This window comes from Uloborus diversus, chromosome 2 (genome assembly GCF_026930045.1).
Source record: "Uloborus diversus isolate 005 chromosome 2, Udiv.v.3.1, whole genome shotgun sequence".
Classification (NCBI taxonomy): Eukaryota; Metazoa; Arthropoda; class Arachnida; order Araneae; family Uloboridae; genus Uloborus; species Uloborus diversus.
In genome coordinates, this window is record NC_072732.1 from 96,959,769 (window position 1) to 96,985,929 (window position 26,161).

At 31.6% G+C, this 26,161-nt stretch overlaps 1 protein-coding gene across 1 annotated transcript in view; it reads left to right on the forward strand.

The window, feature by feature from the left end:
- The first annotated feature begins 729 nt into the window (after positions 1-729).
- LOC129217186 (tyrosine-protein kinase CSK-like) overlaps positions 730-26,161 on the forward strand; it is a 43,208-nt gene continuing 17,776 nt past the window's right edge. Inside the window, exons 1-9 of the mRNA XM_054851449.1 lie at positions 730-824; positions 8,017-8,085; positions 10,660-10,770; positions 11,309-11,409; positions 11,956-12,175; positions 15,967-16,135; positions 17,597-17,699; positions 18,343-18,504; positions 25,606-25,705. Of these exons, the coding sequence (XP_054707424.1) occupies positions 8,074-8,085; positions 10,660-10,770; positions 11,309-11,409; positions 11,956-12,175; positions 15,967-16,135; positions 17,597-17,699; positions 18,343-18,504; positions 25,606-25,705 (978 nt within the window). The 5' untranslated portion in view covers positions 730-824; positions 8,017-8,073. The remainder of the gene's footprint in view (positions 825-8,016; positions 8,086-10,659; positions 10,771-11,308; positions 11,410-11,955; positions 12,176-15,966; positions 16,136-17,596; positions 17,700-18,342; positions 18,505-25,605; positions 25,706-26,161) is intronic.

Consider the following 26,161-nt stretch of genomic DNA (forward strand, 5'->3'; position numbering starts at 1 on the left):
TTAATTTTTTTTTAAATGTGTATACTGTTATCAGATACATGCATTAGCTAGCCAAAGTACAGTTATGCATCTATTTAATTTCAACTTTTAAATGCATGAAAGGAAATAATGGGAAATACTCATATCCGATTCCAGCTTATCACTAAAATCTCAATATTAACATTACTCACCGCTTTCATTTCCTCTCTTTGTAGATGAAAACATGTATATTTAAAGAAGGTTTTGATTCACAATGATTTTACTGTCATGATTTTACCAAATTTTAATTATTTGTTTATTTTTTTTCTCTACGAAACTGGGGTGCATTCGGAAACGCGGATCGGTCGCCTCGGTGCAACCGCAAGCGTTCGGAAACGCTTGCGGTGGAAACCGGTGACGTCACTTAACCGCGTTCGGAAACGCTGCGGTTGTTCTCTGGCGGTCGACTTGGTAGCAACCTGTGGCACCGCTGTCTGGAAGCGGTTAGCGAGATCACAAACGTCACAAAGTCTGTGCTGGCCAATCCGGTCGTGTTTCATGTTTTGATCGTAACGCACGTGACTTGCCTATTATGAAAGTTACGCTTTGATTGGAGTGTCGTTTGCTGCTGAACTAGAACTACCGCGGTTTAACCACCAGCGTTCGGAAACACAGCTGTTCTACCGGCATTCCTAGAGAAATTCCAAATACGTCATAACCACACCGGACTAACCACGCGGTGTAACCGGTGGATCGTTTCCGAACGCAGCCCTGATTTCGAAGTTGCCAGCCATGCAAAAATAACTCTAAAATATGGCTATTGGGCTGTATTATTGTGTTTATGTTTCACGTGCAGATCTCGCCGCGTAAGTTATATTTCCATTTGTGAAAAATATAGCAAATCTGAAATTTAAGATTTATTCCAATTACCATTGTCTGGGGAAAATTACCAAAGCTATGCTTATAACTGAATAGAAGTCCATTGATGCTTATACTATTGCATTTACTTTTCAAATTTAACTTCAAGTGTCAAACATACGCAGGTGTCAATTTTGAAAAAAAAAAAAAACGTATAAAAGGAAGGAACAATGCAAATAAAACTATTATCCATCATGTAAAACTTTACAGTTATGTTGTCAAATGCGTTGTCAAAATCCTTTAACAATATTCGAACTTCTCTAGGGGAGTGCTTTCTGAATTTGAAACATTCAGAATGAAGCAATGAAAATCATGAGAACAACAATTTCTTTTCAGCTACTTAACCATACTTTCTATGTAATAATTAGTATGAAATGCCGCATTTAAATTTTTGTTCTTGTATGAACATGAGATATAATGTGTTCGCTTAAAGTCGTTTCCATTGTTATCGTTCATTTCTGCATTAAAAAAAAAGCTTTATTTTAACTTCTTGTCTTCATGCTGATATTTTTATCGTTCATTATAAAAGTTTAAAATCATCGATATTTTAATCATCTGTTCAATAGGTACATCTGTTAAAATGAAACATTTTCAATTTTTTTTAAAGCTTTATTACCGATCATTTGTTGCAAAATTTTGTATTTATTTGAAGTTTTAAGTTGAAAACAAATCGTGTTTTGTTTTCAACCTTTCAAATTAGATGGAGCTGAAGTGGTTCTTGTTGAATGAAATTCTTTTGACAACTGTAAAAGCACTTATTTTTGTGAAAATGATGAGATTTGGTTATTTTGCGAGCTGAAAATTTCGCAAATTTTATCTGAACAGAGCTGAAAGCTAAAGAAAAAAGTACTTCTCTCATTTTTGTGATAATGATGCATTCGGGAAAATTTCTGCCTCGCCAAAATGTGTGCTTTTACAGTATAACTGAATTGTTATATTGCCAATTTCAGCTCAAAGCATGTAATTTTTCCTTTTGCCCTTCCAGTACTTTGGTCTTACAGATTACCAAAGTCTTACAGGTTTACAGTACTTTGGTATTATTTAACAGGTGTATATAAAGTTTAAGGTATTGGATTATAAATGGCAAGATCATTTATTGAATCTTTTTGTACAATCACAGTGCTTCTAATTTGGGACATGCCTATATCCTGAAATTAATTTCCTCTCGGCAATGGTAGTTATCTGTATGTTCTTCAAGGAAAGTTCCAAAGTTTTGTTCAAGCCACACCAATTCATATTTCAGAGTTACTGAAAATGTTTTCTAATTATCATTCAACAAACTGAACTCTGTCTTCAAGAACAACATTTTTTGTAGAAGGCTGTAGACCATCTCACAGTTGTTGGCCATCGGCGCCCATAAGGGGGGTAAGTGGGGGCTCAAGCCCCCTCCCCCCTTAGAAATTAGAAATTCCTTGCTTTAATTACTTTTTTCTTTGCAAAAATTTAAAAAACATTTCTTCTCCAGCCAATAATGAATAAGTTATTAAATATTTTAAATTTTATCAACTCTAATCTGTACTGAAATCGGTTTCCATCAGAAAAATATCCAGATAATCCATAGGGAAAATTTCTGAGCCCCCCTTAAAATTTTGCATATGGGCACTCATAGTTGTTAGCACTCTTCAAACTACAAAAACCAAATTATATTTTAAATCCAGTTCTTGCAAAATTGCGATCAAACAACATGCTTCTTTCAAAACAATCGTTTCTACAATGCCTGATTTTGGCAACCTTAATTTTTCTTTTTTCAAATAGGTTTTGAAGTGAATACGTCCACTGATGAAAGTCAACAATCTTGAACTGAATTTTAAAAACTTAACTTGAAAATGTTACAGCTTTTTACTACGAACTTAGAAATCTCCGAAACTGACTGCAAATTTATACAACACACTTGAAATTTGATTTTCTGTGGACACTTTTCTGATATGTGTTCACCTAATATATTCAACTTTTAAGTTGTATTAAAAGTAATTTTATCTTCTATTAGTAAATAAATATTTTTTGAAATACAGTCAACTCCTGATTATTGGCGGTCGAATAATCTGCAGTTCTTTTCACATTTTTAAAAATTTATCTAACGGTCACTAAATGTTTTTTTAAACTTATGATTGTGTTGTTCGTTTTTAGCTTTTACATATGATATGTGTATTTTTTGCACTTAATGTTAGTAGATGAAATGTAGCAATGTTTTCAGCTATAGGGCACTTCCACCTTTACAGACGTAACAATCGAACTTGAAATACACATAATTTCAATTTGGTTTCATTAAAAGCTACAAAAATTTTTTCCGTTGTATAGTTTGGTATTATTTATGCTAGCAAAAATTTGGGTGCAGATTGCTTGATAACAAAAAGTAACAAAAAATTAAAACTGCCAGTTACGGACATAACGCACAAATGAGCAAAAATGTATACATTGTCATACAATTGTCAATATTCCTGTGAATTATTCATAGATTTCTAAGATTTTCTTTTAAATACTTTTTCTAGAGATTTCAAGCTTTTTAAAATCATAAAGTTTCCATGGATTTTGTGTGTAAAATTTATGATAGAAATTAATATATTTGTTGCCAACATAACAAAAAAGTTACGGACATAAGTGTCTGATATGCTAATTGTACAAAGTAAATAAAAGCTTAGATATACTAATAATTCTTATTAAGAGAGTGCAATGGTATAAATTAACACATTATTTTCACACTTGAAGTTATACCTTAATAGTTTTAAAAGATTTGGGGAGGTAGGGGCAGGGCTCCCAGCATATACCACCCATGTAAATACAGTAGAGTCTCGAAAATCCCAGTCTTGAAAGTTCGAGGTTCCACTTAATTCAATTAATTCGCAACTCCAACGAACTGTAGGGAGCACTGAAGTCACTGTCTAATGGCGGAATTGAAAACTAAAACAAACGCACATGGTAACGAAGAAAATGCTAAAAGTGTTGTGATTTTTGTTCGTACGTATGATTTTTTCGCTTTATTCTTTTTAAATTAATTTTCAAAGTCTTGTGGATATTCTGGCCCACGTAGAAAGAAATGAGAATTCAAGAAGCATTACTAAACGTCAAAGATTAATGCAAACTACGTAGTTCGTAGTTCTAAGCAGCTATTTCCATGATGTTGAATTCGATATTTATCAATTCTTGATAAAACTAAATAATAATTGTGGCCTGACAAGAACACCAATTAATGCTAGAAAATTCAATATGACATTACAAATTATTATCGAAAGAAGATGATACTTCTTTGCCTTGCTTGGCTAGCGCTTATTTGTTTTCCATTTGTAGCCGAGTTATTTCTCTCGAATTCCCGAATCGGTTCATTTAAAAATTTTCTGTTTCGATTTTTCTAATTTCTGAGTTACGATTTAATTGTGTCATGTTATGCAAATCATCAACAAAATTCTCACGGATATATGGTGGTAGTTTTCTTTTCAGTTGATTGACCATTATTTCTTTTCACTTATCGAATTCTGTAATCTTACAACCATTTTATTCCACTCATGATAAAAATTAAAAATGGTTTAACTAAAAACGCGAAATCTCGCCAAGGCTACTTTGCTCGCACAATACCAAAATTATAACCCTAAACAAATTTGGCGAAACCTTTCAGCTGAGAATAAAAGGAATAAAGTAAATTCTTTCTAGGTTAAACATTTTTCATTTTGTTCTACGATAATAAATCCAAGAAAATATTTTGCATACTGTCCATTCCAACTAAATGCTGCTGTAAAATATGATTAGTTAAATTAATTTAAGATTAAAAAAAACTCATATTCTTACAAATTCATACAAAACAATAAAAAATTTTACCTGGTATAACGTTATCCAATTTTGTTAATCCAGAGTTTTCTTGTTTACGCGTCCACCATTTAATACTTTTTTGAAAGAAATAAGGAAAACTAACATTATTTTGAGAAGCTCGAGAATATTCTTAGGGGACGAATTAATTTCTGTAGCTGAAAGCAAACTAAGACACATCGATTGCGTTAATAAATACTCAGAACAAACTGCCTGTGTTTACGTCAACAGACACACATGGAACTAAAACGTGGCAATGTTTTAGTTCCATCGGCAGTTTTGTAAATCACCGCAAGGTAGCGTATTCGAGCGCTGGAGTTCCGAATTAGTTCATTTATAATTTAAGTAAATTTTCTTAGTTCTATTAAAATTGATTTTCATTAAAACCTGAAAACAGAAATAGTTTGCAATTGTAAAACTTATTTACCACCCATATTAAATAATAAAAATACATTGAGAGGTTAATTTCAACAACACTCCCTAGGTGGCATGAAATATTAATAGACTGCAAGAAATGGATTAAGAGATGCCTCGGACATAAGATCTTGATACGTAAAATTAACTTTGATTTGCCGCAAAGAACATTTTAACATTTGTTTTGCAATATCAGATTGTAATCAAAAACGGAGGAGCACAACTTGACTCCACGGGAGTTTCATACACGGAATTTAAACCTTACTTCAGCTAACCGTTTTTGTGTTACAAACGCACGCACATTGATACAATCGTCATGACATAACTTGTCGAAATGGATCTGGGCACTGCCAAAATGCACATTTAGGTTGCCTTGCACACATAAATATGTACAAATAGCGAGAAAAACTTGAAATTAAAATTCGTTTAGACGCAATTAAAAGGAAATTAATGTTGAAATTTAAGGGATAAATTTTTCGGGAAGACAATAGTTCTTTTTCTTTTTACAAGTTAGTAAATGGTGCTCCTCATGACATTCGGATGGTGTACATTTTTAATCTGAAAGAATTTTCCGGATAATCCGATCTTTCAATAATCAGAGGTGAGGTGAGCCCCAATTACCTCGGATTTTCAAGACTCTACTGTAAATAAAAATATGTAAAAAATAAATTGGTGCATCATAAGAAGTAAAATTATCCAAGGGGAAATTAAGCAAAAGAAATGTGGAATTATTCAGTTACAAATAAATTTTTAAGATCAACATGGGGGGGGGGGGGGGCTTTTTACATGCCTAACTCTAGTAAAGTTGTTTTTTCCTTGAATCTGTGACTTGAATCTAGTTTAATTTTTAGTACTTTTAACTCTTAATCTAATGATATGCTTTTTAATTTAAGTTTTAAAACTATAAAATATTCAATGTATCAATGAAACAGTAATCTGAATATTAATTTTTTGTGGAGAGTAAATAACAATAAAGTAACTCAGAGTAACTTTGGTTTAAACCATGAAACAGGGCAAATTCATATCTATAAGTTAATTTTTAAATAAGAAGTAATATCAATTTGACTATGATAAATTGCCAAAGGAACAAAAAAGGATTTATTTTAATATTCATTTTTTTAGGAAGTAATGACAACTTTTGCTGAATTTTTGTTTCGGACATAACATTAAACTTCATTTTTTTTTTAAAATTTAAATTTCCTAATTTTATTTTGCAAAAAAAAAAAAATAAATAAAAATAAAATAAATGCATGTTATTATAGTATCATGTTTATAGTTTAAACTCTACTGCAATTAATTTTGTTAATTTTTATTTTGCTATTAGAAATAAGCGTTTGAAAATGTGGTATTTTTTTCTGATTGTTTTGAAGACCCGAATATCATACCTCCAACTTGGAAAAAAATTTATTATTTAACTTTTATTAAAAAAACAATGCAATATTCTGAAAGTACACATTTTAAGCTTTATAATGATATATAATATAGCAACATAGCTGCAATATGAAATTTTGACCTACTTTTTCACTTTTCATAGAATTGCCCTATAATTTAAATGTATGTACATGTGTTATTCATATTTTTTCTTTCTTCTATATCTAATATATATGATCTTTCTTCTATATCATTATATCATATAATATACTTATGCATGCCTGCTATTCCCCAGGAAGTAACTGGCGGAATCAAACAAAATTTGGTCCATATGTTGCCCCTAGCAGGTACAGATGCTGATTCAATTTTGGCGTCAATAGCTCAAATGGGGGTTGAGTTATAGAACGTTTTTTGTTGTCAATTGTGTGTCAAGAAATAATGAACGGGATCAAACAGAAATTTATCGACAAGTAGCCCTTAGAGGGTATAGGAGCTGATTCTATTTTAGAATCAACAGCTGAAAAGGGGATGGCATAATTGAACGTTTTTTTTTCTCCATTGTGAGTGCCATATCTCAAGAAGTAATGCTGCATTCTGGATGAAATTTGGAATAAATGTGAATCCATATGTAAACAAGCGTATGTTTACTTTTGGCGCCAATCGCTCCATGGAGGGCTGATTTTTTTTTGTGTGTGTGAATAAAAATAGCTTTATCAATGCAACAATAAGAAAGATAAATCATAACAGGCTGTCGTCTGCATATTTCTTGTGATTTTAATTGTATCGGAAATGTTATCTCGATTTAAAATTTTTAACTGTTGCCATCTTGTGCTTGTTTACAAATAAATGTCTAATTATTTTAAGCAAGGCTTTTTAATTTATATTCAATTTTCATTCTTTGCTTTGCTTTTAAAATAAATCGGGAATTGGGAAGATCATCAAGTTTTGGCGTCAGTGATTTTGTTTTTGTTGGGAATATTGCTTCCTCGTCATGCATGGGGAGGGATCAGAATTATAAGAAAGATATAGAAGAAAGTTTCGTGGTGGCCAACAACATTCTAGTTTAGCTATTGTATACAGTAGTATTGTTTTTCACCTATTTGTCGGATTATCTCCGGTTACCGTGCCACCCTATACCGTGGATAATCAGAGGTTTACTGTACCTTTTCTTCCAATACCGTAATGGGCAAAACATTATTGCAGCAGATATCAATACATACAATATCAACCTCTGGTCAGACATAAATGGTAATTCAACGTTAAAATGCCCATGGAAAGAAAATGGAGACATGTGAGGAATTTGTAATATAAACTTATTTTTTCAAAAATGCAATCTTCTTAATTCTTTTAAAGATTAGTGTAGATATATGTACTCATAAAAAAATAATTTAGTTTGGTACTGTCACTTTTTGGTTCTTCATGTTAGGAAACTCAATCAACAAGTGAAACATTTTGATTTTTTTAAATTAAAATTTGCACAACTATAACTTTGGAAATGCTGAATTTAAATTTTGCGTGATAACTTCTTTTAAGTAATTTTTGTGCTTATATCTTTAGGCATGAATCTTGGCAAGAAGAATTTTCAATGCTTCCAGTTGTCTGAATGATATCAAAATGTCTCATCGGGTAATTTTTTTAGAATTCTTTTTTTTTTTTTTTTTGGTACATTTAGGGTTAAGGTTGCTATTTTGTCCACTTTTTTATAAAAAGTCCAGGACACTGGAAGAAATTGGACAAAAATGGATGGAATGAAAAATCAACTGATTATCCATACATAAATTTATTATTATGGTGTAATAAAATTAGAATATAATTCTGATACATTATATATTATGAATTAATCATTTAATTAAAATAAAATGATTGTTAACTTTAGAATTTAGTAAATTCAAAAACAATTTTAATTACTCATTGGTGCTACTAGTTTTAGATCACAATTTACTAAAACGTGATAAAATTTAACAATGTGAATAAGCTATTAGGTGTGATTACACTGTTAAATATTACAATAGTAGAAATTAAACTCAATGGAAAAGTCAAATGAAATGATTGGAGACAGGTATGCAAAACGAAGATTTATAGCCTAAAAACATTTTACTGTTATATTTTTCGAGTTTTTATTGATGTCGCCCCATAGTAAAATATTTATGTACTCAGCATGTTTTTATGGATACGTTAATGTCATACAAATTACTATTTTAGTAGGGTTGTGGATATTCAGAACATTGTACCAGAAGAGACTAAAATGAACAAGGGGGTAGATAGATTTAATATGACCATTAATCTTCATTGTAGACTAATAAATTGACTACGAACAGCCTAGCTGGGTACAGAGCCTGTCGCTGATCATCACATTTGTATTACAAGAACAGATTCATGTCAACATTTCATTTATTAATATCAAGTAGTTTCTGTTTTATTTATTTATTTATTTATTTATTTATTTTTTAATATGATTTTTAATGTTTTGAGACTCCAACCTTTAAAACCTATTTATTTCTATTTCTATAAATACATTTATTATGGGCAATACACCTCCACATCACAGATCAACATCTTAAAATGTACAGCTGATGTGTTGGTTTTTATAAATGCTCTTACATGCATAAAACTTTTTAACACTCATTTGATTTATATACACACTTGCATAAACTTCAACTGATCTTAGTTTTTTAATTTTCACTTTGAAATATTTTTCAATTAATTGTTTATATACATATTTATGCATCCTAATTTTATATTAAAATATTACTTGAATATGAAGAATCTGTATAATTAATTTCAAACTTCAAATTTTTAGCTAAAAACTTTCAGTTAACTGAAAAAGTGGATAAAATGACATTTTGTCTGGGACGGTATAAATAGGACAACCCTGTTTAGAATAAAGTAGTCATATTTTGTCCCCGTGCCCATTTTTGTCCCTCTTAATTTCCCTTACTCTTGGCGTCGCCACCGGTGATTTTTTTTTGGGTGTAGTCAAGAACACTCTTTATTTGTGGAAGTTTCATGAGTCTAGTCTGCAGTGTTTGCTATTTGGGAACACTTATTCTGATTTTTAAAAACTTGATTTGCTGTAATACAATCAGTAGTAGAAAGTAAAAAAATAGTTTTGTAAATGAATTAAGGACAATTTAATATCTATGTGGAACTGCTATGGAACTTTATACCCTTTTGTTTCTGAACTCTTTTATTAGTAAGACCGAATACCCCCGAACATCATTTTGACTGAACTTGGCACTTTAAGCTTGGTTGGGATATCATTAATTTTTGAAAAACTATATCAAGGATTATGTTCTTATTTAATCACTTAAATGGAAAATTACATACAAACACATGATTTCCTTTTTTTTCTTTTATGGTTCCCGGGTTTTTCTTTATTAGTAATGTATATTTCGTAAACTGGGAGCTTGGTGCAATAGCCAAATTTTGAGCAGTAATCATTTGTGTCTACCACTATCAGCAAGGTCGAAATACATTAGCTCTTGGTCTTTAATTTCCACAAATTTGGCGACAATTAGGAAAACTGCTAAGATTTCCAGTTCCAATAACTATTTTTCCTTGCAATTTAAGTTTTAAACTGTTATTAAGTTTTGATTTTTTTTTTTTGGATAACCAACTATCACTTAGTTTCGAGATGAAATTTTCCTACTTGTCACTGGCTAAATTTAACATGTTGAGAAAATCACCCATATACATTTTTTTGTTGATACTCAGTGTATTTGTTGTTTTATTATAAGACCAGAAACATAAATAGCAACCGTAGAAATTATAAACCCTGGTGCATTTGAGTAAGTGTGATTCATTGGTTAAATTTTTTAATTGAACAACTGTAATATACCAGGCTCACCAAACTTTTGTGTGGGTAATGATGCAATAAAGAGTAAAAAAAGCATAACAAACCAACGGGTGTGCACAGAAATTTTGGGGCCTGTCACAAACGACTTTATAGGCCCCCCCCCCTTTATTCCTCTATATTGTTTACCCTGTGTCCCTACATATATATCGCCCCTCATTATAAACATTTCAGACCCCCTTCTGGCTTGGGCGCTGGCCAACAGATGTCCCTTCTCCCTCCCTGTGCATGTTCCTGCAAACTTTAGATATGCCCATTACTTACTTAGTCCGGTAGTTGAATTGTATCTTTGTTTAGTTTAGAATTTGAAATAAAATCCAATAAATGTTAATACTGATTTTCTTTAGGGTTGGCAACCTGGAACTGAAGTTGTTGCGAGATACAGCTTCAAAGGAAGTTCTGATGAAGATTTGGGATTTCAGAAAGGCGACATAATGACGATAGTAACTCCCACAGAGGTTTGTGATCATTAAACTGTTATCTTTTTAAGCATTTTGCTGCCATAAATGTGTAAATTTAAATATATTTTTAAATTTTTTTTAGCTTCCTTATAGTTTCCAAAATTTGCACTGTCTTGGGAAAATTTTACTTTAACCGTAAACACTGTAGTTCGTGCGCATACCTTCGAATTACCTCATCCATAATTTTGGTACAATTGGTTCAGGGAGTAGGTAGCTAGGGCTTCATATCTAGGGGAAGTTATGTTTGGACCACCCTGTACCAATTAATGTGCCTGTTGTCCCATAATTTCAACTTTTTCAAAGGGGTGTCAAGAGTAGTGGATTCAATGCATTTGTATTTAAAAAAAGAAAAACCATGGCCACATACATATAAATTTACATAATTTCTCAAATCTATAGGCTGGGAGGGATAATTGCCTCTTTTTGACTCTCTCCCTCCCCCCCCCCTAAATGATGGGCCTGTGTGCATGATTACTATAACATTTACAAGTGTTTTAAAAGTACTTTAAATAGTAATTACAAATTTGTATTTTAGGACCCTAATTGGTATCGAGCACGACATGTTGATTGTCGTGAAGGTCTTATTCCTGCCAACTATATACAAAAGAGATCTGAAGTGAAACTGAATGCAATGCCGTGAGTATCTTCATTCTTACTATCTGGCAGTTTGATTTTAGTATTAAGATAAAGATAACTTAGTGTGATGAGTTGTGTCAATATTTGCTTCATAATATTACAACTAAAACACATTTTTAATAGTCATAAAGTTTAATCAAGGACAGATCCAGAAATTTTTCAAGGGAGGGGTGATTGATTTTTATTACTTACTTTTTACTATGTATGCTGATTTAAAAATATTGATCACAAATGTTTTGGATTTTAATTCAGAAACAGTTCCAGGATAGGGTCCCAAACCCAACCCTTCTTCTCCCAACATCAATGAAACTCATCTAAATTTCCTTTTTTAACTTCAATTTCGAAAAATTACCAGTGGAGAATCTCTCGAGGGAGGGGAGATTCCCCTCCCTTGTATCTGTCCCTGAGTTTAATCAACTACAGTCATGTATGTCGTTTACAATGTATTTCTATTTGCATTGCTCTGCACTTTTAGCTGATGCTTTTTTAGAAGTAGAATTCAGTTAAATATAGTACCAAAATTGTATTATGTGTGTTTTTGTGCAGATGGTTTCATGGAAAGATTACTCGAGACGAAGCAGAAGCTCTCCTCCAGCCCAGAGAAGATGGCCTTTTTTTAGTTAGAGAAAGTACAAATTTCCCTGGAGACTATACGTTATGTGTATGTTATAAGAACAAAGTTGAACACTACAGAGTAATATACAAAGAAAATAAATTGACCATTGATGAAGAGGAGTATTTTGAGAATTTATCAAGATTAGTTGAGGTATTGTATTTTTATTATTCTGTTTAACATAATAACTGTATCAACAGAAAGCTCAACGCAATAAATGTATCAACAGTTTTCATGAAAAGTTACTTGCTTTGAAGTTTAAGATTAAGAAATCACTATCATAGTTATGTGAACAATATAAAATTGATTTTAAAAGTCAAGTTTAAATGCTTTGCAATATTCAAAAACATCTGGTCAAAAGACCTGGCACGAAACATTTATCCTAAAGTGTGGAATATAGCTTATGTTTTATTGGTGTGTGAAAAGTTGATGAAAGCATTTGTTTCTGATCTTCAATCTACACTGTGTTTCCTTTAATGAAACAAAAGTTTTGTACAATGCTTGTTGAAAATGGATATTTCACTGTACTGGTGTTTTCCATAATGAGTTTTTCTGCATTTGGTATTTTGTAATAAAATTACTTTAACAAACATTTTGAATACCTTCAGAAATAGTGAAACTTCAATAAGTAGTCGACCGTTTAAGTGGTCACTCCGCTTAAGTCGTCATTTTCCTTTGGTCCCGACAAGGTCTCATTCACAGTAATGTAAAATGATCCTCTTTTACTGGTCACCAAATTTAATTTTACCCCGGTTAACTAATCACTCAAAAATTGTTTTCTAAAATTCTCTTTTCTTATCGAATCTTAGAAAATAGCGTTAGACTTATTTGAAATGCTGTGTTATAGTCATTTTTCCTTGAAATCTCGGTTCTCACTTCTGGTCATTCAAAGCATACTTCTTGCTGCAATTCTGTCTAGTACTAATCATATGAATCAAATGCCACCCAGCAAGAAAGACAAAATAAAACCTGGAAAACGTTTGTCAGTATTTAACATTCGTTAAAGGTACAACAGACGCAGAATTTAAAGCTTGAAGCACGTTAAAAGACAGATTTATTTTCAGTAAGCAACAACTTCATCTGTCAACACTGATGGATTGTTTTAATGAACAGTAAGTACATTAAAATGAGTTATTATCATTAAGTAATGTATAAGTAACAGAAAATAAAACTAGGTAACTATAATAAGTGTTTTTCCTTCTATTTAAAGTTTCCACTAATTTATAGACATGGATTACCCAAGCTTTTTGTTTTTCTCACTGAATTCTACAGCTATTCATGAAAGTACTAGTGAGAAGTTTTTTTTTCCCTTCCTTATATCCCACTTCACATAAGTAGTCACTCCGCATAAGTGGTCAAAATGTTTTGGTCCCTCGAGTGACGACTTAACGAGGTTTTACTGTATTTGATATTGTTAATTTGTTTTTGTAAACTACTTGTTCCATACCTGAATGGTATGCTTTTTATATTTTTTTTCTTTCAGTTTGTATAAAAAATGATTTTACTTTTACTTTCTTTTCCTTGCAAAATTCGAGTTTTCTCTTCGTCCATTTCTAACCCTCATGCAACCTGTTTTTTACATCTGTAATTTTTCTGGAGATCAGTAGCTATTCAAATAAGGGTAAATTTTCGTTCTTAAACATTCAAAATAATTTAGCAGGCTTCCTACAATTAAGTTTAGATATGTTTGATTTTTTATTATTCAATATTTGAGCCTAGAAATTACTCACTTTTTAATTAAAAGCACTTTTAATGTGTTTTCAATTAGAACACTGAAATGTCATTGGATAGATGACCCCAGCAGCTATGTCTTGTTCATTTTTAATGCAAATACATGCTTTAACTGCTGGTTATTAAACCATATTTCATTTTCATAAACAACAAGTTTTTCCTTGGCCATTTTAGATTATTATGCAAATTGAAGCAATTGCGGTATTTTGGGAACAAAAGTTAAATGTTAGATGGGCACATCAGTTCTATATCTCTAAAATGGATAGTTAATAGAATGGATAGTTCATAATAAATTTATACAGTAAAACCTGTATGGTTGATCACCTTTGTAAGTTGATCATCTTTACTTGACCACTAATATGCACCAAATTTGGCTGAGAATCTCATAACAAACCCTTTGTAAGTTGACCACCTGTCTAAGTTGGCCACTAAAGTACTGCACCGCAAGCTTTGAATGCCACAGAAAGGAATTTCGTGTTGCAATTAGTGCATAGTTTATAATCTCATTTGAGTCCCAATTATTCATTAGCATGGATTTCCCTGTCCATGCCAGTGATAAATGACTCATGAAAATTTTTAAAAAAAATTTTTTTATGTGAAAATTTAAATATTTAGCTCTACTGACAACAAGTAAACTTTACAGGACTCTATTAGCTCATCCTTTTTTTTCCGCAAATTTTACTAACAATAATAAAGATTAAAAGTCTTCTATTTTGAGAATCCCCCAATATTTGTTCTTTCAAAATTTTCTGAATAAGTTTTCCTTCCTGTGTTTGAGTTACTTTGATGTGATGAAGCATATGATGCTAAACAATCTGTTCCCAAAGCAGAGGGAAAAATTCATTACAGAGCAAAACCGATCGGGAATTTCTAGTTAATCATTTTTAGCCTTACTTAGACATTTCTTATTCATAACTCATTTCATTTTACTTTAACAATGCATGATTCCATACTACAGTGAAATTTCCGTTTCAACGAACAACATTTTCAGTTCCAATATAACTTCCATTACATTATTTGAATTCCATTACAATGAAATTCCCGTTACAACGAACAAAATTTTCGGTCCCTTGAGGTTCGTTGTAAAGGGATTTCACTGTAATTTCATTTGACTGGTTTTTGAATCAAGAATTTTTCATCAATCAACCCCTTTCAAACTCGGGGCTCAGAATAATTTGTCCTAATGAGCCCATAGTCTTCTTATTCAAGACACTAAGTCTAAGTGACTTAACTTTAAGTTATGAAGTTGAGAAGATGGACCAGTATCAAATTAAGACAGTTGGGAAACATACCTTACTGATTTATTATCAATGTATATATATATATATATATATATATATATATATATATATATATATATATATATATATATATATATATATATATATATATATATATATATATATACTAGCGACCCGTCCCGATCTAGTTCAGGTTAAAAAAACTGTGTATTTTAAATAAGTATTATGCAGGTACGTTTTAGTTTAAAATTTAATAAGCAACATTTTTTATTTTAATTTATTTTGATAAATTTCGAGGCATTAGCGTTATGTGATTCTAATTGATTTGTAATGTTCAATGTTAAGAGTATGCTATATATCTTCTCCTCTGCTGCCTCAAATACATATAAAGGTTTTGACGGTTTTCATGCTACCATCGTGATATGTACTTCTTTCACGTGTTCCCAAACCTCAGCATTCAGTTCAAAGAGAACCGTCAACCATTCTGACATTACGGGTGATGCGCAATCCGGATTTGCTTTTACGTATCCGCTCTCTCTCTTTATAATAGTATATATATATATTTTGACTTAGATTGCTCTCTTAGGTATTGAGAATTAAGAGTTTATGTAAAAATAAAGTATTCATGGACCTTCCTCAATTAACTAGTTTTAGTTTATTGCTGAGAACACTTAAAAAAAAAACATACGCATAAACTCATGTTACACCAGCCAAAGCACAATCAGCTGGCATATAAGTCTGTAAGTCTTCCTCTGCATATTGTAATGAGATTCAACCATACTCCTTTATATGTTTACTATTGTTTTAATTTAAAGAGTAATATTGACTAAAACTTTGGTTAGTGTGATAATTTTTTATTTTTGCAATTTTTTTCTTTTGAAATGGTTTAATTGCATTTCGAACTTAATAATGTTTGAAAAAGATAAGGTCTTAGAGTCTTCAAATTATAAAATAATATTTAATATGTTTAAGCATTACCAAAATGATGCTGATGGCCTTTGTACAAGACTGATGCTATCTGTTCCCAAAAAAGGAGGACCTGAATTTTCAGTAGATTCTCAAGAATTTGAAAAAGCTGGTTGGACAATAAAAATGGATGATTTAAAGCTTGGAGAGGTTCTTGGAAAAGGGGAATTTGGTGGTATGAATCACGTTTTTTTGGTTTTTAGCCTACTTTCCCAGTAAAAGTCCGAGAAAGAGGAAAAAAGCATGAAAGAAGGCTTAATGCATCTTAAAAATATCCCGAAAAAACAAAAAAAAGTGAAAAATAAATAAAATAGTTAGATAAATATTGAAAAATTAAAAATTGGAAAGTAGGGTATTGAGATGGGGAAAAATGTCTGTCGGTCTGTCTGTCTGTCCCCCTCTAATAACTTTTGAATGAATAGTCCGATTCAAACAAACTTTTTTTTGTTCGAAAGATCTCGGCGAGTACACCTCATTCCCATATTTCACTTTTTGATTTGAACTATTTTTTGTTCAATTTTGAACAGTTCAAAAAAACTTAAAATTAGCGCCTACGGGGAAATTCAAGGCAATTCCGAACTGTGAGGTGAATTTGCTTCAAACAAACTTTGTAGGAAAAAACTTTTGATGAAAAACTTGTATATATAAAATATCTTTTTGATTTGAACAATTTTCCGTTCAATTTTGAACAGTTCAAATCCCTTAACATTAGCGCCTACGGGGAAACTGAAAGTTAATGTAGATTCCGTACTTGAAGGTGGATTTACTTCAAAAAAATTTTGTTGGAAACAGCTCTCGACGCCAAACTCCAGACTCGGAGAATTTAGGGGCACCTGACTCCGACTCGACTCCTGTGCCCGATAATTAATCGGACTCCGACTCCCCGACTACGACTCTGACTTCGTAGCTTTGGCAAAAATTTATACACGGAGGACAGATAACTGACTCTGATTTTTGGATATTCGACTCCGACTCCTTTATCCCAAAATGAGATTGACTCCGACTCCGCAGCTATGGTTTTAACTGTGAAATAATTATTGTTGGTATGACTTGTCTTTATTTTGAAGCTAAAGTTTTAATTTAGGCATTCAGTTTTCGGCGAATAAACTCGAAGTCATTCATGTTTCTACATAAAGATATACGCAGACGATTTTTTTTTTTTTTGACAATGAAAATTATTTCTTTAAGTTGACATTTTATTGTTTTTATTTATTTTGGTAATTGCATTAATTCATTTAAAAAATTATTTTTGGCAACAGGGGGGAAAAAGAAACGATTTTTTTATATGATGTATTTATTTTAATAAGCTTATTAATTTTAATTATTATTTTTTCGTTTTGAAAGCTGTTAAAGATTTTATGGAAAAAAGTGTATTAGATGTTTTGTTTAAAAGGTGCTGCTTTTTTTTTTAAGATGAGTGAAAAATATTTTATTCCTAGAAATCAGCTTAAAATATTTAAAAAATATATTTGAAACAATTTGCAAATTTTAGCTATTTTTGAGAATATTGATCAGGTACTAGAAAGTAGTATGGGTATATGGGAAAGTAGGCTCGTTTAGTTCTAGACAGAACTTCTTGTTCAAGGTCTTGTTTTTTAGGTTTTATCTTTGCTTAGTAAAAACTATATATTTTTAGATGTTGTACTGGGATGTTTTAGAGGTCAAAAAGTTGCCGTGAAAGTGTTAAAAGATAACAGCAAGCCTGCTCAAACCTTTTTGGCTGAAGCATCCGTCATGACGTAAGTTTTATGTTTGTTTATGAAGTATTAAAAATTTTTAGCAAATACAGTTTTTACAGTAAAAATAACAACTATGACGACCAGTAATGGCATCAGAAATTTAATGAGACGAGAAAAGATTGATAAATCAACCAATTGTCTATAAATTTTACTTTTTACTATCCCAAAGTGGAGTTTGTATTAAACTGATAGATTCTGTTGAATAAAACAGAATGTTTACACTGCTTTGTATGTTGTTTGACCTTATCATATTTCCCTATATCAAGTTTTCAGAATTTTGACTCTGCTTACCTTAAAAAGGAGTGTCTTACCTGTAATCCTCAGATCATTACCACTTTACCATTTGCATGCAAGAAAAAAAAATGTTTGATTGTAAATAATATTTTTTGAGAATTATTTTTCAAAAATTTTGATTTAAACTTCTTGAAGCATCTCTTTCTAGATATACACACATGTGTATGAGTGTGAAAACATTCTTTATGTAAAATGTGCATTAATAATTTAAGCATCCTTGTCCTCTTAATAATAATCTTGTGAAATAATAAAAGTTGAACTTGTTGACCCTGATGAAGTAAATACATTTTAAAGAAACATCTTTTGTATTATATATAAAATTGATTTGAATATTATCATTTTTTTTTAGCTCCTTGTGCCACAAAAATCTTGTACAACTTTTAGGTGTGGTCTTCAATTGGCCTTCTATATACATTGTAACTGAATACATGTCCAAAGGATCTCTAGTGGATTATCTGCGGTCAAGAGGAAGATTGCATGTAACAAAAAATGATCAAATTCATTTTGCTACGTGAGTACTAAAATGGCTCATTAGTTTTTAAAATGCTCATGCTCTGAAATGAGTTGTGCAATTTTACTGTGAAAGTCAATAATTCAATTGCAAGTGGTGATTAAAATGGAACTCATTAAGTCGCTATTATAGATTTATTAAAACCTGATTAATAGAGATGTATGTATATAAGCTTGTGATAGGAACAGGGGATCCTCGGGTGTGGTGTGGTGTATATAAGCTTTAGTTTTTTAACAAGCAAAGTGCCAAAACTGTATGATCTGGAAACCTTATTTTCATATATAAATGATTTAAAAGCAGTTTTTAAATAAAAATTCACACAAAACTGAAAAGATTCAGGAACTGAGCTTCTATACAGTGACTGATACTGGGAGTGGGTCATGACCCCCCCCCCCCCCAAACCATCAACAACAGTATCCGTCCACATTTTGTTCAAACACTTTATGCATAAAATAGAAACAAATACAGTATCTTTACAATTCATTTATTATTTTTGGCCATAAGGTCATTCTAATTCTTAAAAGGTTACTGTGAGGTGAAAAAGTATGAACCCCTGTATTATGTTATAAATAGAACCATTTTTTGGAGTCCTTAAGTTAAAAACTAGAATGGGTCAATCAGGCCCGGATCTATAAATTTTGAGCCTCCCTGCAAGAAAATCTATAGGACCCCTATTTAAAGACCAGCAGTGCATATTTTCCACATTAATAATTTTTAGTGCTAGTTTTTTTCAATTTCACGAGCCGTTGGGTCCTTTAAGGATGTCCCTCTGGGGTCTGCGGGTACGCAGATTCGGGCCTGAGTTCCATACCCTTTTGGCATTTGAAAATAGGTGCAAAAGTACCTCTCTGCCAAGTTTAGATGAGATCCAGCATAGACTGGATTTGTATCGGGAACATACCCACACATTCTCTGTTTCATTTACATAGAATTATCACCATTTTAATAATTTCAAATGATAATTGCTGTCTTTTCATTTTTCACCTGCATATTTAAAAAAAAAAAAAAAAAAAACATGCACACACACACACACACTTAATTGGCTTTATATATTTATGAATACTTAATACTATAAGGGTTTTTTCTGCTTGTTGTTTCATATTTAAATTACAGTAGACTCCCGATTATCCGCGAGCGGTTTATCCGCGGGGCGGATTATCCGCGAATCAATCAACAATCACGAACATGTATTTTTGCAGTAAAAAGCAAATACCAGTGGCTGTTTTTTTTTTTTTTTTTTTTGAAAAATTGTAAATTTACACTCAGTTGTTTTTGCTTGATTGATTGATTTAATTTAATTTTATTACTATTGTTATTATTTTTGTGCGTTCTTCATCGTACATACACTTGTTTGTTATTGATGTTACGTTCGGTTGTGCAAAAATACAAAGCATTTGTACTATACTCCATATATATTTTCACTGTTTGCAGAAAGTGTTATGCATCAATACAGTTAAGAATGCGAGATAGGACAATTTTTACCTGATTTGTCCCCCATTTTAGTCTTTTTGCGGTTATCCGCGATTTTTATTATCCGCGGCACTTGTGCCACCCAATTCCGCGGATAATCGGGAGTTTACTGTAGTTTATAGTACAGTATTGTGGCAATTAATTGGGAAATGCCTTTTTTTTTTTTTCAAAAATATCAGTTTTATTCTAGTTTTACATGAATGCATTTGAAACTAATGATTAATATGACCTCCCCAAGACTTAATAACATCACAGACACATTTTGACAGGAAATGTACTAGATTGGCACATATAGTTTTAATTCTAATGTCTTAAAACCATATGTCAATAACAGACAAAATTAGCTTTTCCATCGCAGTACTGTCAAACTTATGAAGACTTTTTTTAACGATAGCCCGTGAAATTTCAATCAAATTTAAGTGGGTGAGTTTCTGGGCCAATCCAGTAGAGTAAGTTTGTTTTTAGAGCAATTTGCTTTGATGTGAGACATCTCCTGCCGTCGTGTTGAAAAACACCATCTCCGTTCGACCTAAGTTTAGAAATGGTTGGAAGCACCTTTTGGGTCAGTATTGGTTTGTAGCTGGCACTCTTCATCATTCCATCTACAGGAACAAGGTATTCTGTCCCTGAAATACAGAAACAACCCCAAAACATCCTTTTGGGCGGATACTTTGGCGCTTGATTAATGTGGTGTGGACAAAGAGGTTCTCCTTTGCTCCTTCTCATGAACCTGGGCTCTAAATCCCTGAACCACAAAATGTATTTTGTCATAAAATAAAACCTATTTCCAGTCTTTCTCAGTCCATGTTTTATATTTCCGTGCCCATTCTAACCTTTTCTTCTTCATGTAAGGCATGAGAAGCTGCTTCTTGTATGGTCGATTTGCTTTCCACCCACGTTCTAAAAGCCTATGTCTCACTGTTGAAGGTGCAATGTCAACACCAGCTGCCACCATGGACTTGGACAGTTCAAAACTAATTAATCGAGGATTCATAACACTCATTTGATGTAAATTTTTGTCATGCGCCAAAATTGATCTTTTTTGGTTTCAGCATTCCCTGTTGTCTTAAACCGCTGCCATATCCTCCCGACACTTGATTTACTCACTCATATTTTGCCTATTTCTTCTAAAGTTTTAGAAGTGTGTTCTCTAAGTGCAATCACTTCAGCATGTGTTTCAGGGCTGATATCCGTGACTCTAATTACTCCCACAACAAGCAAGCAATTAACACTGCCAACTTCTAGCCTCTTGGCAGAAGAATTTATATGCCTGCTACTTACCTGATGCGTACAAACAGCTACTAGTTTGACAATAACTGCCATTTGAACTCTGAGCTGAATTTGAGTGCTTATTCGTTTGCTTACATGTGATAAAACAAAAAAAAAAAAAAAAAAAAAATCCAAATTAACTGCCACAATACTGTAGGAAAGTTGTTGTAATGTGTTATAATTTTAAAGAAAAATTGAAAAGCTACAATATTTAAATTTTACATCTGAGTGCTTTCTCTGTAAAGGTCAAGATTTACGGTCGCCAAATTTGAAATTGAAAACTGAGTCGCCACGTGGCGACTCGGTTTTCAAAATTGGCGACCCCAAAAAATTTCTACAGTCGCCAACTTTTTTTGGGGGTTATTTTTACTTTAGATCCCAAGAAAAGAATTCACTCTACAGATGCAGCAGTTCAATAAGGATTCCCCGATAGAGACCGTACTCCGATTGAATGTTGTTTATTTTACAAAGCTTGCATGTACTTTATCTCTGCTTGCCTGTATGTTGGTTATTTTACGTTGCTTGAATGTTCCTCTTACGCGATTCAGGCCATGTAAAAAAAGCAAGAATACAGTGAATTAGGAAACTATTTGCACAAGATCAGAGCGTTTGCTCCTCTGTCTTGACTCTTTGTTTTTCAAGTAATTAGCGTACTATATTTTAGATTATATTTCAGATAAATTTTGATTATACCTTCAAAGTAATTACTTTTCACGTTTTTAGTTTAGTTGCTCAAATGGTATATTGAATTCAAACTTTTATTTTTTTACATCGTATTATACACTGCCTCAGATTATACGAAGCTTTTTTTTCCCCTTCAGGCCCATTTTAGAACCTGCAGATTATAGACCGCCCGCCGATAATACGCAGGAAAATATGGTTATTAAATTACAGGGTTCGTAAGCTCCGGGAAAACCTGTAATTGTCAGGGAAAATGACATAGTTAAAAATGTTAGTGAAATTTCAAATTTTGCCCCAAAAATGTTTTTTCTAATTTTTTCCCAAGGAATTTTGTACCTTGAGTTCTAATCTTCGTTTTTATCGATGTTTCCTAAAAAAAATAAAAGTTTTGAGTCAAAATGACGCTGGCAATAAAATAAAAACGGCGACCCCTCGAAAAAAACTTCCGAGGACGCCATTTTTGCCCCTCAATAGTTCCAAAGAAGAAAATTCCTAGGGTGAACGGGAATTATGCAAATTTAACGGGAGAAGAACATTTTTTTGCATCTAAAGCACAAGCCTGCGGATGGTAGGGTCAATTGGAAAAATCGTTTTTAATCGAAAAGTCTATTCAGCTACGAATGAAACTTAGTCACCATTTTTGGTCATTCATAAGATGGAAATAGATTTGATGCTTAAATGCCTAAGTTTCCGAAAACAAAGCAGAATTGGATGTTTCCTTTAAGTGCAAACTAATGAAAACAATGCAAAATGTGCTGCAACTTGTTTTTTTTTTAATTTTATTTTAAATATGTAATTTTCTTGAGAAATGAAAATTTTTGTTCTTAAAATTTAATCTTATCCTCATTGCCTTGGACTCAAATGTGCTAAAAACTTTTCAACTGAATTGTAGTTTCATGAAGATTTATTATTTTTAAATTGTTTTCATGCTACAAATTAAAAAAATTATTTCTTAATTTTTGTCGTAGCCGCCATATTTGGTCGTTCCCGAGATGGTAGTACACAAGACGTTTTAAGTGCCTAAGTTTCCGAAAATGGCATTGGATATTTATTGCAATGCAAACTATTGATAACGATGCAAAATGTGCCCTTTTTCCCCGGGTAATTCATAATTATTTTCTGGAAAAATGCGAAATTTTATCTCCAGAACATTTTTTTTAATTCTGATTTAGATGCTTATGTGCTAAAAACTGTCTCTCTCGCTAAAAAATCTCATAATTGTAGTTTTTTAAGGGAAAATTATTATTTATAACTACTTTTATGCTACAAATTCAAAAATCTTAAATTTTTTTACTTAATCGCCATATTTGGTCGTTTGCGAGATGGAAGATAAAAATTTACAAAAACATAATTATATGTTTATCTCAATGTCTATTGAAAGTCTATTGAAAGAAATGTCTATTGAAAGTAAATGTGCAAAAAAGAAAATTTTTAATTTTAATGCAAAAATCCTTTATATGCAATCGGGGGGGGGGGGGACTGATTATTGGCATTGACCTATGATCGACGGATGTTGACTTTGGTTAGAATGCATTATATGGTATGCCCATCGATGCAACAAGTTAATCATATTTATACTGAAAACTAGCTTATAAAAGCTTTGTACTTTGCTCAATATGTTTTGTGCTACATACTAATAAGAAAATAAAAAGAAGAATCATAAACCAAAAGCGGAGAAAGATTGCTGCCGATTAAAGCAAAACGCTAATATGAATGGCATGTGGCATCAAAAAAAAAACGTTAAAATAAGTTGAAAGTACTTTGTTTTTAACAAATAGTAAAACAATATTGAACAAAATGTTTTAAAAAAAATTTTAAAAACTTAAATTGTAACAGAAATTGTTTTTTAAAAATCCAAGGTTTTTTTTTTTTTTCAAGTGGGAAAGTTTTAATTCTTATGCATTGCTACTTTGAACAATTTTGACAATTTTGAAAATATTGTTACTTACTTAATTTTGAATGAAGCGAGTAACCTGGAATTTTCTAAAAAATAACCTCGAAAAGTCGGGGATTTTTTTTAAAACCAAAAGTGTAGGAACCCTGTACTTTTTTTCAAATTCTCTTTCTAAAACAATTTTATGTTTTGCTTTAAATCTTGTTCTGAAAGTATGAAAAAAAAAAAAAAAACACCATAATGTATGTTTTTTTACATAAACCCTCGAAGGTCGTTTCGATCCTATTTGATTCCCAATTAACTCAAACAGCCTTTATTCTGAAAATTGTTAAAATAAGAAAACAAATTAGATAATTTAAAACTTGAAAAGGCAACTTGTTTTTGACTGCACAAAGCACCCCCCACCATGCTCCCCGTTTTATCATTTGCCATAGCCAATGTTTCATGTTGTCCCTTAAATCCTGTATTTCATTAAAAATCCTATACATCATTAAAAACAGAAAGAAAAAAAACTTTTCTTCTATAAACTGCATCTTATATTTCTGCTGTCATGTGGACGCTAATACTCGTGATCGATTGGGAATACGTTCCATTGAAAATTGTTTAAACAACAGGGGCTAGTTTCTATTTATTCAAATAACTGTTGTAATTTTTTAATCTTCAATCACATCAGATTGAAATATAAGCCAAATAGCCAGTCCTTTGATCGTTTTCTCTTCATAGTCATCCTAACATGGCGACGCTGCATATGGAACGTAGTCGCCATGTTTGGTCATACTCTTAGTTCAAATAATGCAAAAATAATGTTTTTTTTTTTTTTTTTTGAAAATATATTCTTGATAAATGCCAAATTGTATATTACTGGAGGAGGTTTGTAGTTAAAAAATTTTATACAAAAAAAAAAAAAAAAAAAAACTAATAACCTTAATTATTGAAAAAATTCAAATCATATGTTTATCTAATATTTTTTTCTATTCCCTTCGTGCTAATTTTCTTACAATTAATTCTTTTCATTAAACTAGTTAACTGAAAAGTGCATGTTGATTTTTACTGCCATGGCGTTTGCAATGATTTACAAAAATATTTTAAGGGAATTTGTTGTTTTTATGGGAAATTCTTTTTTTTTTTTTCACTGTAGGACCATGGTATTGTGTACACTACTTTATTTTTGGTTTAATGATTTTTTTTTCTTACGAAACTTTAAAATGGGTGGAATAAACCATTTGCTTCAGGAGCTCCTAACCTTCACCCAATGCCTCTTATATTTCCATGATTAATATAATTTATATTTCTTGTTAGTATTCCTTTAGCATCACTTTCATAATATTTGTTTCAAAAAATACAAATTGAAATCCCCCACCCCCATTCTCCTACTAGAGCGCTGTTTTTGAAACCCGGTAAAACTGGTGGCCACCAAGTTTTTTGAGTCTGGTGGCCATTGGCCACTTGAAAATTTTCTAAATCTTGAGGTCTATTTCTCTGACATTTAAATTACATTTGAAAGTTGTAATATTAGTTGTACTATGGTATAATACTTTGACTTTCATTTATTGTACAAAAAAAAAAGTTTGTTTACCAATTGTTGAATATTTACATTTGAGTATCATCTGAATGTTAAAGTATTCTGCCGAACTGAATTTTCTGTTTGTCTGCCAAATAGCCGAATGCCAAATAATCTTTAGAGTCATGATCTAGTAAATAACCATCGATACAACTGTAATGTAAATAACTATTAATGTAACCAAAACTTGTATAAATAACCTTCTTTTAATTTGTTTTAAAACTAGAGACACTTGTGCTGGCATGGAATATCTAGAATCTCGCCAGGTAATTCATCGAGACTTGGCAGCTCGCAATGTCTTGATATCTGATGACAGTGTAGCCAAGGTTTGTAAATTTTAATGATATTGCCAACAAATATTATATTGATTTAGGTTTTTAGAACTTTTACTTATCATTTAATAATTCTCTTATTTATTCATTCATTCACTTATTATCTTATTCATTCACCTTTTTATTAACTGATTTGTTTTTCTCATTTACTAACTTATTCATTTGTTTATTTTCTTTTTCATTTAATCATTCATTCTTGTATTTACGCATTTATTTGATCAAAACTATCTATACATATAATAAAGCAAGATGTTTATGTGTGTGTTTCTTTCGAGCATCCAGGGAAAGTGGTAAGGTCTAGAAAGATGAAATTTGGTATACAGGGGCAACTTTTGCCGACAAAGTGCACCTTGGGCTTTGATTTTTGGTATTTTAATTTTAAAAAAAATTATTGAATGTTTCATGTGATTTTTAGCAGTTTTTAGCTCTTTTTACGCCACAGAACCCGAA